We start from the raw sequence: 13269 nt of genomic DNA, 5'->3' as shown, positions 1-13269 counted from the left end.
GCTGAGATTAACAGCGTACCGCACAAACACAAGGTGTGTTATACGCTTTTAAAAACAACAATAAAAAAAATCACTCTTCTTAGCACCACAAGGCTTGTTCATTGAAAAAAAAATTATAAAATATAAATAAACAAGAAGGAGGAAATGTAAACCCCTCATAATTGCTCTGCTCATCAATAACCACAGGTACCAGCCTGGGGTTCTCCCGCTAACTTTTTTCCTACACGCATGTCCCTGACTATGGTTTGCTGTTAACCAAAAGGGGAGCAGCAGCTTACGATGGAATGGGGTTGATGGGGAGTGGTCCCTGAAATGCTTTCTGCTCTCCATGCCAAGGTTTACTGGCCACTCGTGAATGGGGGCAGCTGGCGGCAGGAGGCTAATCCCCTACATGCCTCCGGAAGCTGATTACAGGAGGAGGGCCACACAGATCCAGAAGGCACAGAAGTCATCAAACATTAGCAACACTCTGCAAACAAGCCCAGCACAACCCTCCGGTGCAAGGGTTGTTATCCGGCACCCCAGAGTCCTCAGTCCTTTCTGATCCCTGCCTTCAGGGAGCTCAAGCTAGTTTCAGGTAGCTTCTGTCACTGACTGCCGCTGCTCCCATGACTAGACTGATTTGTCCCCTTAAGGCAAAATTCCCCAGACACCAATTAGGGGGCGATGCCCACATACCCTGAGGTTTTCTCACGGGAGTACGCTTCTTGCCAGTCCCTGAGCAAGGCCATCTCTAAAATTACTAGGACTTCACACTTAAGAAAGTGACATGCAAGGTTTTTTTTGAAAAAAAAAATGTTTAAAGAGATGGGTAAAATGATTTCTGTTGTCCTGCATTATCAATGAGCCCAGTTCGCATTTTGAACAGAGAACGATAGCAGAGAGCTGCTGGAAAGAGCCGGTGGCCTTGATGTGTTGCTGTCCATGGTGAGCGTCACTGTGTGGACAGAGCAGTAAATGGAGAAGGGCAGGGGGCCACATTTTCCCCTTGCCTTTTTTCCTAAGGACTCCTGGCTGTTACGGGTGGGATGGAGAAGTGTTAAGTTGAAGACAGACACCGTCCTCAGCTCAGAGGAGAGACAAGGGCCTCATTTGCTTTCCATTTCTACTGCTTCAAAGCATTTTTTCTTATGGAGAGATGAGTGGTACTTTTCAACTCCAAATGCACATTGAAATCGAATCCAGAGCATTTAAAAAAATACGATCTGAGACTCAATAGACCAATACACCAGACTCTCAGGGGTTGGAATGCAGGCAATAGTATTTTGTACTGTATGGTGACTAACATAATATAATAAAAAAATATTATTAAAAAATAAATAAAATAAAAAAATAAAATAAAAAGCTCCCCAGGTGATTCTAAAATGCAGTCAATATTGAAAACCACTGGTGTGTTGGGTGAGCAGATGCAGCAGGAAAAATTGGATTTCAGAGCAACCAGGGGCTCCTCCGGGAGTCTTGAGCTGACTGTTCCCTTGGGCAGACAGGAAGCTGAGGTCACAGGGGCTGCACCTCTCCTAGAGTCCAGAGTATGGTCAGTGAGTGAGAAGGGGCGGGACTAGACAGGGTGTCCTCGCTTGGTGTCCAGCACTCTTTCCACCCTCCACCTACCTCCATATCCCTGCAATTTTGCCAGACTTGAATCACTATGGTAAAATCTGCAAAGAGGAAGAAGATGGAAACCGATATTTTAATGAAATTTCTACTAATTCTTATCTTCTCATTGTATTTGACAATTTATAAAGCATTTTCACAATCTTAATCTCATTTGATTCTGGCAAAAACCCTGTGAGGAAGGAGGGACCATATTTTTATTTCCATCCAAAATGGAAGAATCTTGTCAAGGTCAGTCAGGCAGGATGTGGTGGGTCTAGGACCATAACTTGGATCTTCTGAGGCCTCCCCCTCTTTTACCACACCACTGACCACATGTGGCTTCTCTCTGGTTGGCAATGTGGGCACAGGAGGAGTTCTCGAACCTAGACAAAGAGGTAGAGCCAGATGTCCCTGACCTTGGGGGTCCATGAAGGTGACAGCAGGGAAGCCACATGGTGTATGGTGAGACCTCTGGCAGCAGAGAGACCTCAGCGCAGATGTGGGTTTGAGACTAGGTAACTGTGTGATAGATTGCATTTCTGCACCTGAGACATGGAGGCAAATAAATATACAGATTAAATGAGCATAAAGAGCCTGACTCCTAGTAGGTGCTCAGTAAATGACAACTATGATAACATATTTATGCCAAGGGGTGTTTGGGGGCTGGGTGTAGGCGGCCAAAAAAAAGGGTCACTGATTGTCACCTGTTTTTAAAACAGGGAAACTTTTAATAACAGGAAACTGAGAGATATCCTCCTCAGGTTAATTATTTCTTTTTCTATTGGGAAAACTGCTGATTAACTCTATGGGTGGTTCTTGTTCTAACTGTGGTTTCAAAGAAAGCCATGGGAGAAATCCTACATTTTCAATAATTAACAGAGTGCCTCTAGCTCCCGTTCCTCTCTCCTCTGTCTTCCTTCCCTTCTGTCTTTCTGACTCCTGGTGTCAAAGGACCAAGTGGTCCTTAATCAGAATCTAACAATGCTGAGACTGGATGAGGGACCCGGTCAGTCTGTTGCTGTACGCAGTGTTCTCCAGATGTCTCCAGTGGCTTCTTTGCAGGACTACCCAGGGGAGTTTGTGAATCTGAGAACTATAGGAATTGCTCAAGCAAACTTCACTAGGGATTGTTTGAGCTAGTGAACCAGAAAGCCGCACCTCACCTACCCTGTCATCTGATGGATGGTTTTATGTAGGGCTTTCAGATACAACAATAAGCAAGCATTACATTTTGAAACGTATATCATTTTCTCAAAACAGCCAAATGAACTTAGGGATATTTCCTTGTGTTTAGAATCTAGAATAAAATAGCCTTAAGCTTTGAAGCTGCTGAGTGAAATGTGTTTGCAAAGAAACACACCTGCCTGACCATCCTGTGTGTGTGCATCTGATTTGGTATTTTGATTACCCATGTAGTGGCCAAGATTGCTGTATCAATGAAGGTGATCACAACCCATAATGGGTAACAGATTAGCAGGAAAATGGAATGCAAGCTGGCTTGGGCAAGCAGTGGATGAAGAGAAAGAACTTAAAGTTTGGAGACATCCTGGCCTGAGAGGGAAGATGTTACCAGAGGCAGAGAGGATGGGAGATCACGTGGTTAGGAAAGAAATGTGGCTCTTGAAGGCGGGATGGGGGGAGGGGGTGGGGAGTGGGGGAGGGGCAGACACTGGCCCTAAGGCAAACGTGTGCTTCCGGGCCTAGGAGGCCTACAACCACCAAGAGCATCTAGTTTCTTCAGTGGTTAGGATTGGTTATAAAAGCTAGGGTTAGAAGCAGAATGGTCATTGCAAAAGAGAACTACTTCTCATCCAGGAAGGCCCAATAAACTCGCAGGTGTCTCTTCCCAGGAATTTTTGAGCACCTACCATGTGTCAGATGCTCTTCTAAGTGCTCTACCCATACTACATTAATCTCTGTGTCGGGGACTCTAGACAGTCCATAATATCAGCACTCCTATTTCCACAAAGTCTAAGTAGCACCAGGATCACACAGCTGGTGAACCAGGGTCTGGTTTCAGCCGGAGAACTCTGACTCCAGAGCCTTCTTCAACATTAGGTAATGCGGCCTCCTAAGCAAATAGTTTGTGTGGGTCCACGCTGGGAAAGGTAGAAAAGAGATCTGGGATAAGGGGCTGCGTCTGACTCCCTTAGCCTCTCACCGTTCCTAAGGGATCCTCCAGAGAAGTGATTCACCCCTAGAGTACAGATTCCTGGGGAAGACAGATCCTACTCTAGGAGGTCAGGATTCGGTGGGTCTGCTGGGAGGTCTGCAAATCTGCATTGGTCTGCGGGGGTTTGTGAGGCACAGCCCAGGTCTGCCGCTCTGAGCTGAGCTGAGTTCTATTGGCCAAGGAGCCCTGCTCCCTGGGTGAGATTCTGGCCCGGAAGTCGAACACCAGAGGACTCCCACATTTTTAATTTTGGAAACTGAACAGAGTCCAGCTTTCAGGGGTTTGTGCTAATCTCAGAAGCACCATCAACACAAGGAAATGAAAATAATACAACCTATGAGAGGAAAACCCTGTTGACTTTGGCCAGTGAGTCTCAGAATCAGGCTGAAAATTTAGTTCCTACCGAAGGAGACTCAGTTCAAAGACGAGATAGCATGAACCATAGAAGGCTGCGTCTACACCCATCTGGAGTGGGCGATCCTCTAGCTTACAGCTAATAAGAACCGCTGTCCTTGACCCTCTGAAGCTCTTCCATTTAGGGACCTTGCCACACTCATCATTCTGCTCTAACCATGGAAGGTTAGGGTATTAGAATCATCTCTCACATCTACTGCAAGAGGCTTGTGTCTGGGAAGATCCACTTCCTCTCTCCTATGGAGAGAGAGAGAGAGAAACATGTATGAAAGACGTTAGCTTGGTAGAACGTTAAGAACTGATAAGCATCTTATCAGTGAGGATGCTCTCACAGTGGAAGTAAGATTTCCAATGTTTCATGAAAGTAATCTGCGTAAATAAAAACTGCATGCACATGTGGATTCAGCAAAAGAGATTCCACCTCGGGGAATCCATCTTATAAAAATGAAAGCCAGCATGGTTAGCAGAGCATTGTTTTCAGTGGGGAAAACTATAAGCAGACTAAATGGAGAATGGTTGAGCTGGCCATGGGCTCTCATGCCACAGTATTGTGCAGGAATCTAGAGGCTGAGTTCACACCCATATGCACGGGTCTGGAGGGAAGTCCATAAAGTATTGTTATATGATGAAAGTATTGTGTGAATTAGAAAATAAAATTTTATAAAAAAGGAAAAACTTTCATCCAGAATTAGAGAAAGGCATACAAGGAGACATACCAGGGTGCCCAGGTGGCTCAGTCCATTAAGCGTCTCTTAGTTTTGGCTCAGGTCATGATCTCAGGGTCCTGGGATGGAGCCTTGGGTTGCTCCCTGATCAGCAGGGAGTCTGCTTGTCCCCCCCTCTGTGCCCCTCCCCCATGCTCTCTCTCTCTCAAATAAATAAATAAATAAGCAAATACATCTCTAAAAAAGAAGGGGGAGAAAGGAGACATACCAAGCTGTTAACACTGGTTCCCTCAAGTAAGCGAGATTAGAAGGAGTTTGAGGAGTCATTAATTTTTTCTTCATGTTATGATGTACCAGTTGTCTGGTTTCATGCACATTTTACTCCCATAATTAGAAAGAAGAGCTCCGTGGCCTACACCTGTAATCCCAGCTCTGTGCTCTCCCAGCACACCTTCTGTCCATTGTAACCCCGTCTCTTCTTAGCATCTCACTTTCCTCTTGGCCGTGACATCACCTCTTTTCTCCTGGCCCTACCTCAGCCTCGCCTAGATAGGCCATAGCTCAGGTGGGAGATGCTCGTCCTGAAACCGGTGAGTTCATTCTGTGCAACTGTAAGATGGGGGTGTGGGCGGGACCGCTGTCCTGGGGCCCTGGTTATCTGTCCAAACAGTTTGGACCGGAGAGAATGGTCTGTTGCCATTCCTAGACCTACATTCCATGGTTCTGTGCTGCTTTGGCAAACGTGTGAATATGTCTTTCAGAACAGCCATTTTTCTGACTTCATGGACAAACAAACTGGGTATGTCACAAAGAACCTGCTGGCAACTCCGATCGTGATGGGCAAGGAGGTTCTTGCCGTGGTTATGGCAGTTAACAAAGTAAACGCATCTGAATTTTCCAAACAGGATGAGGAGGTAATGCTGACCCTGGGCATCTAGTCGGAGCCTCAGGAAATTTATTTGTGGTTTAATGGAGAGAAAGATATCTTAGCTAATTTGTTTTTCTCTGCTTCCTATAGGTCTTTTGCAAATACCTCAACTTTGTTTCTGTCATCCTAAAGCTTCATCATACCAACTACCTGTACAGTATTGAATCCCGAAGAAGCCAGGTAATGGGAAGGTGACATTCATCACTCCATGCTTTCCTGTTCTGACAAAGGGACCCAGAGGCAACAAGCCCAGGCCCCTCCTATCACTCTCGGGGGAGTAAGCCACATGGAGCTGATTCTCAGACTTTAGTCCTTCTGTCTTCTCACGGTCTGCCCCTGCCTCCCACCCCCACATCCCTGCTCCTCCATCTGTGGGTACAACTGGCTTGCCTCGTCCTTGTCCTGGGTAGCCATGGTTTCTTCTGTGAGATAATTATAGTGCCTACCCTTCACGGTGGTTGTGACTATCAAATGATCCTTCCATGAATTCATCCACACAAAGCTCTTCACAGCTCCTGGTACATATCGAAGCTATTAATTTGAGGAGCAAATCACTCTTCTGAAGTCTGTTGTCTCCTTGAGCCAGGGGGATAAGGAACAACATTGGTAACCAGGGTACCTCAGGCTGGGCCACTCTCTGGACGTCAGTTTCTTCATCTGTATAATGGTGGGAGAGGGGTGAGGATGGAGGGCTTCCAAAGTTCCCTCCTATCCAACTGTCCAGATAAGGTTACCTCTGAGTAGCTCAGGACGGGTGGAAGGAGGCATATGCTGTCTCCCCAGCAGGGGAGCAGCGGGAGCCAGCCCACCAATACTGGACCCTCTGCCCAGGGACTGTCTCTGCTTCCAGTGTGTGGTCACTTGCCCTTTTACATGGGGACCAGTCATGGCATACCATTTTCAGAGACCTTCACCCTTGCACAGGTCTACTCTTCATCCCACTCAGAGAATCTGAGTAACTCCTACTTTCTTTTGGCTAATGCTGTACCTCTTCACCGTGTGTTTTGTTCTGAGTGTTTTCTTTTTAATCCCTCCTTTCAGATCCTCATGTGGTCAGCCAACAAAGTATTTGAAGAGCTCACAGATGTGGAGCGCCAGTTTCACAAAGCACTCTACACAGTTAGAACATACCTGAATTGTGAGCGATACTCCATCGGACTGCTGGACATGACCAAGGAGAAGGTCCTCGTCACTCCATACAGTCTGTCTCCCCTCAAATCATCTATACAACACCCATCACATGAAATATAATCCGTTAAAAAATGGATACTATTCACACACAATATATAATGTTCATTTTTCATCTTATTTCATTAATTTGGTTGGAGCTCTCTCAGCTCAACATAAGTAATGAATACGATATCATTTGTATTTCTTCTTCTCCATGTAAATGGAAGTTATTTTTTCAGAGTAACTGTTCTAGGTGGATAAACACAGGACCAGGTGTCAGGAGAGCTGGGCTTTGATCCTGGCTCTGGGACTTGGTGGTTGAGTGTGTTGATTAGGGTGCTTTTGGCTGCAAGGAACATAATACCCAGTAAGTAACAGCAAAACAAGAAGTCACAAGGTCGGGCAGTTCTAAGGCTGGTTCCTTCAGACCTCAGTACAGTCATCAAGGTGCAAGGGGCTTGCTGTTTTCTCCTGGCCTGGTCTCTGCCATCTGCAGCAAGTTGGCGAGGTCTCCTCTTGGGGGTGGCAAGATGGCACTTGCAGCTCAAGGCATGGCACGCAGGATGGAACTGGGAGGCACTTCCTGCAAATGTCACTTCCATTGCCTTTCATCCAAGGGATGCCCTTCCCCAGAAGCACCTCCGCAGACTTCTCCTCCTTCTCTGCTGTCCAGGACTGGCCACGTGCCTGCCCTCAAACTAATCCCAGGCACCTCGTATAGGCCACTCAGGGGCTGTGCAGGCCTTCTGCCCTGAGAAAATGACCACTTGATACCTAAATAAAATTGGGGTCTGTTAGAGAGGAAGAGGGGAGAATAGATGTTGGGTAAGGCAGCCCACACTGTTGGCCACTCTGCGTGCCCTTGGTCATGCCTCTTAACCTACTTAGATTTAGTTTAATTATGTATAAAAGAGTTGCTAGCTATTGAGTCCTTTTACCTATGTGTCAAGGTAGGTGCTCTGTCTGTATTGTTCATTTAATCCTCACAACCACCCTATAGTATAAATTCTACTATTATCCCTGTTTCACAGATGAAAAAGGCAAAGTGACTTGTTCACAGTCTCAAGTTCATAAGCAGTGTTGCTGGGAATTATAGGTCTTTTTCAGCTCTAAAATTCCAGAATTCTAAATTAACATAAAATATGCAAAGCCATGAAACTCATAGAAGATATAGTAGGTCACGGAACAGTTTGTTTGATGATGATTAAATATAATTGCTTCCAGGAATTCTATGATGAATGGCCAATCAAGCTTGGAGAAGTCGAGCCTTATAAAGGTCCGAAGACCCCGGATGGCAGAGTAAGTGCAAACCTCTTCCTCAATGATGCATGTGCATGGTACAGAGTGCCAAAACCAGAAAGGAAAGAGCATCAGCCTGAGACACCCTGGATTCTAGTCCTCTAAGTTTCTGGAAGACCTCGGAGTAGTAGAAAGAGCACTGGACAGGGAGTTTGAGGTTCAAGTCTCAGCTCTGCCCAAGCCAGCTGGATGGCCCTTGCCTAAACTCAGTGTTTAACCTCTCAATTTCCTTTTCTGTATAGCTGGGCTTGGTGAATCAGTAGTTCTCAAGAGGGAGGGACACATCAGAGCCACCTGCCTAACTTTTTGAGCACCCTGTGCCCAGGCCTTCCTTCAAACCAGCTAGATTGGAAACTCCAGGGATGGGTCGGATTAGATTTACTTTCCCCCTTGACAGCAAGCTTCAGAGGGCAGGAACAATGTCTCACCACCGTATTCCCAGCACACAGGAAAGCGAGGGTACTGGGATGGAATGTGTCCAGGCCTCAGGTTCTTCATCTGCCCAAAGAAGTAGAGAGACTAGTTCTCAAGTCCCTCCCAGCTTTGACGAAGTACCCGCTAAATGCCTTTCCGAGGCACCTGTTCCGATCAGCCAGTGCTGGGACGTGGGAAGTGGTCATTGCACAGTGGGGAAGGGAACACATTGACCGAGGCTGAGAAATTACATACTTTGTTCTACTACGGTTATCAGCCAGGTGTTTCTGGACAATAGAAAGGGATCAATTAAAAGTAAAACAAGATTCCTTTGAAAACTGTCTGGATAAATTCAACTTTTAAAATTTAGCTCAACAAGCTTGTTCATGTAGATAACCAGCCACTGTGTTTCTAGTCGTACTGCCAGCTTGCAATCAGGACATGAGTAATTTGGTGGTAGTTACGCAGAGCAAGGTGGTTAGGAAATAAGATACAATTAAATGAGCTTTAAAGTATACGTTCACTGATGAAAAATGTTTTCTTCGGGAAATAAGATTGTTCTCATAATCTCTTTCCTCTTAGGAAGTCATCTTTTATAAAATCATCGATTACATTTTACATGGAAAAGAAGAGATCAAAGTGATTCCGTGAGTACTGTCCTGAGGCAGCAGGAGTTGCCATTTTGTTTTTGCGCATGTTGCATTTCTCTGCATGGCAATGATTCTCTTTTTTCTAATCTTCCTCAAGGACACCTCCCGCAGACCACTGGACTCTCGTTAGTGGGTTGCCAACATACGTTGCTGAAAATGGATTTGTAAGTTACTGAACACATTCAAATCTTGAATAGTACTGGATGAAACTCTTATTAGCTATGGGATGGGGATAGTTGTGAAGGTAAAATGCAGGGGTAAGAATGACATGGCTGGACAGGACGTGGGAGAGAGAAATCGTGGTAGTTGAAAGAAGGTTAACTATAGACTTCCAAGCTCTACGCAAAAATATTTAGCCAACATGAGAAAGATCCATCCGTTCCCCCCAACTCCTTATTCAGTCATCGTGCAAATTTCAGATGTCCTTTGAAAGTCTGTGACTATGATTCATGCTGGGTTTAATTTGATCTCAAGTCTAGTTACCTTGGTCAAGACTTTTAAAGCATGAGAAATTACTGACAAATGACAAAAATGTGTGAATGGAGAACTTTGCCACTGATAGCCATGCAAAATGAGTGAGTTGATAAAGGAAGTGAGGAGTTATGTCCTGGTAAGGGTAGGGTGAGGTGGACAGAGAGCAGTCCAGGTCTGGTGAAGAGAGGTCAGGTGTGTGTAGACAAAAAACAAGAGCTCGCTGGGAGGTCCCATAGGTCTCCAGGCCAGAGAACTAGAGTCACCACAGCTTTCCCACTCCACCTCTATCATACTTTCTCACCCTCTGCCATCCTCTCCTTCCTTCTCATGGCAGATTTCTCTCTCTTGTTGGGCTTCTTTACCATCTGTGTCATCTTTTGGCATCAAGATTCCTCCCTGCAAGAGAGTTCAATGCTTCCAACATTTCTCTATGTTGGCATTTTCCTATCTTCCCCTTTACAAATCCAAGTTTCTGTAATGTATTTATAGCACTTATTTGCATATTTGGTTTTTCTTTAGTATTGGCCTTGTGTTTTTGGCAGTGTTCATTCATCTTCATTACTTAGTAAATGGGCATATAAATTATAGTGACTAATAGAGTCACTCAAGGGTCAGAGGGAGGGGGAAACAAAACCTAGGTTAGCTCCTGTGTTCCTTTACTATCACAAATTGGTCCCTGCTTAGTGTGAAAATTGCTGGGTTTGGAATGGGAGCAGTGTAAGGAAAATTCTGGATGTGGCTGCGGGATCTTCATACGTCAGGCAGCTTTACTTTGGGTTTTCCAGGAGGCCTCAACTCTGGGCTCACTGGTCAGAGGACCAGGGGGCCTCAAACAGGTGACATGATCCCTTTTTCTAGTCTAGAGACATGTCAAAGGGGAAGAAAAGAAAAAGAAGAGAAAAAAACAAGCTTATTTCTTTTAAGATAAACAGCACTATGTACTAACAAATATCATGTTTTTAAAACTGATCCAAAATAATGGAAGTGTTTTTTTAAATGTTGTTCCTGACTTAGTAGTAATGACCATAACATTCCAATTCATTCCTGAGTCCACAGATACCACAACTTTTCAGCCACAGTACATCACCAGATTGTTTGACCATTGGCCCCCATCCTTGGTTTCCTGGCAGGCCACCTACTAGACCCCTGTTTGGAGCTTTTCTCAAATTCGATATGGCCAAAGCTGCCGTGGCCAGTGTGGAGGGATTTATGACCCGACTTTTAAGTACCTATTCTCTCCTAGGCTGTTTCCTGGGGAAACAGGTCTTCCCCCCAAAATCAATTTGGACAAAGCAAAGGTGTCAAAAGCCAATTCATTGGATGGCTAATCCGCCAACTCATCAACTTGCCATGTAAATAGCTTGCCAAGGGATGGATTCCCGAAGCAGGGGAGGATTTTCCCCAGGTTTTGGTTCTAGCACAGATGCCCCGCATAGGCTGCACTGCTGCCTTTCACATCTCAGCTCCTGCCCCGGGCCCCAGCCCTGCTCTGTTGGTAGCCCAGGACTGGTGGCAAACTCTTGTGAATCTAGTTTAAGGTATTTCTCACTAAAGTGCTCATTAGGCAAATTGGCATTCCCAAAGTGGGAACTGATTTTCAGAGAGTTGAGCTTGAGCCATTTCCTGGGACTCCATAGTTAGGGCGAACATACATCCCAGTTTGCCTGGGCCAGCTTCCATGTACACCGTTGTGCTGGAGTTATTAACAGCCCTCCCTTTCACGCCCAAAGGCGTCACCCTATACGACGTACTTACAAGAGGCAGGACTTACTAAAAATATATTTTGTGTTTAGCACAGGATTTTCTCAAATTTAACATTATTGACATTTGGGGTCAGACGATTCTTTGTGGGGTGGGGGATGGGGCGACTATGCCACACATTGTAGGATGTTCAACAGCATCACTGCTCTCTACCCACCAGAGGCTGCACACCACCTGCCTGGGAACCCCTAGTCTAAGGGATAGTATCAACCATTTCAGCAGACTCAGCCAGCAATGCATTCCCAGGGACCTGCTGTAATATGAGGGGCACTCTGACGAAGAGGGCAAGAGGCTATGACTCAAGAGCCCTGGGTGCCTTGACTCAGTCCTGCCTTGGGCAAATCCCTTGGCAAATCCTTGACCTTGGGCAAATCCCCTGACCTCTCTGGGTGTTAACACTCACATTTGTAAAATAAGATTATTGACCTAATTATTTAATAAATGGGGCCTGCGAGGATTTCTGAATTATTTTCTAGATAAAAATGATCTGCAATTTTAATCATAATTATTTGTGCACCTATCAAGTGTTGAAACTTCTCCTTTTAGCTTTTTAAAATATTTCCCTCCATCTTTTCCTGGATTGGAGAGAGAGAGTAAAGGCATGCATTAGGGCGAGCTGTCACATAAGTCCCTAACCTGGACTTCTCTGGGCTCAGGAGACACGTGCACAGAGTTCTCATTGAGCAAGTACATCCCAGTTCTGAATAGGACACAACAGGCACCATGTTAATGATTTCTCAGATATTAAAAATGAGAATTAGGCACATTTGTAGAATTGGAGGCATTAAATACAGGATTGAGCCAAGCAGGAATCATGAAGACGTTGAACTGTGAGAGAGAGAAAGAGAGAGAAGCGAGGATTTCTGAATACTGAGATAAAACCTTGGCCTCTAGGACCTTGACCCATCTGTACACATTCTTCAGAGGCCTTAAAAGTATGGATAGAAACCGACGCTGTTGGTAGAAATGTCAGAAAAGAGGACTAAGCTACTTTTTGCTTCTTTAAAACACACCTGAAGGACATTCAACCACGAATTCATGTAATTTGTTCAGATTAGATCATAAAATTAATGGGCGGCACACAATTCCTTCGATTCTTCGGCTGTGTATGCTAACAAAAATTTTGAAAGCCTCGCACTGTTGCTTTATAAGAGTAGCACAAAAATAGCTAACGTGGCTCAACCACCGTGGGTTGTGAGCACTAACCCTGGGCCGGAGGGGCTGCGAGCAGAGGCAGCAGGTGCAGAAGGCTGCTGATCCCCGCTCACCAGAGTGTTAGAGTTTCAGGGATTTTATGAGCAAGTTATTAAAATGTCAGCAGCCTGACATCCCCCATGATGGGAGTATTGGTGCCATGGAAATGGGCAGATCTTACAAATAAGGGCCTTCCCCGCCCCTCGCCAGGAGAGCTGGTAACGCCAGCACCTTCGCTCAGACTCCACGTCGAGCTGCCTCCCATGATTTTGAACAAAGTCTCTTAACCTCTTTGAGCTTCTGTTTCCTCAGCTTTAAAAGAAGAAGCTCAAGCTTAATGATTAAAGTTCCTTCCAACTTTAAAATGTTATGATTTTAAGTATCTACTATAATTTTGGTGGGAAGAAAGATACAGCATTTTATTAAGACCCATTTGTGGATATGATCTGACATACAGATAATCAAAAATTACCAAAAATGGAATGATTTCTTGTCCTTATGGATGAGAGCAATAGCTTCTGAACTTAGTAC

At 45.2% G+C, this 13269-nt stretch overlaps 1 protein-coding gene across 1 annotated transcript in view; it reads left to right on the top strand.

Moving 5' to 3' along the window:
* PDE6C (phosphodiesterase 6C) overlaps positions 1–13269 on the top strand; it is a 46476-nt gene that overhangs the window by 1081 nt on the left and 32126 nt on the right. The window contains exons 2-7 of the mRNA XM_026481674.3: positions 5610–5762; positions 5867–5956; positions 6818–6958; positions 8171–8245; positions 9242–9306; positions 9407–9473. Of these exons, the coding sequence (XP_026337459.1) occupies positions 5610–5762; positions 5867–5956; positions 6818–6958; positions 8171–8245; positions 9242–9306; positions 9407–9473 (591 nt within the window). The remainder of the gene's footprint in view (positions 1–5609; positions 5763–5866; positions 5957–6817; positions 6959–8170; positions 8246–9241; positions 9307–9406; positions 9474–13269) is intronic.

This window comes from Ursus arctos, unplaced genomic scaffold (assembly GCF_023065955.2).
Source record: "Ursus arctos isolate Adak ecotype North America unplaced genomic scaffold, UrsArc2.0 scaffold_7, whole genome shotgun sequence".
Classification (NCBI taxonomy): domain Eukaryota; kingdom Metazoa; phylum Chordata; class Mammalia; order Carnivora; family Ursidae; genus Ursus; species Ursus arctos.
The sequence above is the reverse complement of the archived record's forward strand: the minus strand, read 5'-3'. Positions and strand labels throughout refer to the sequence as shown.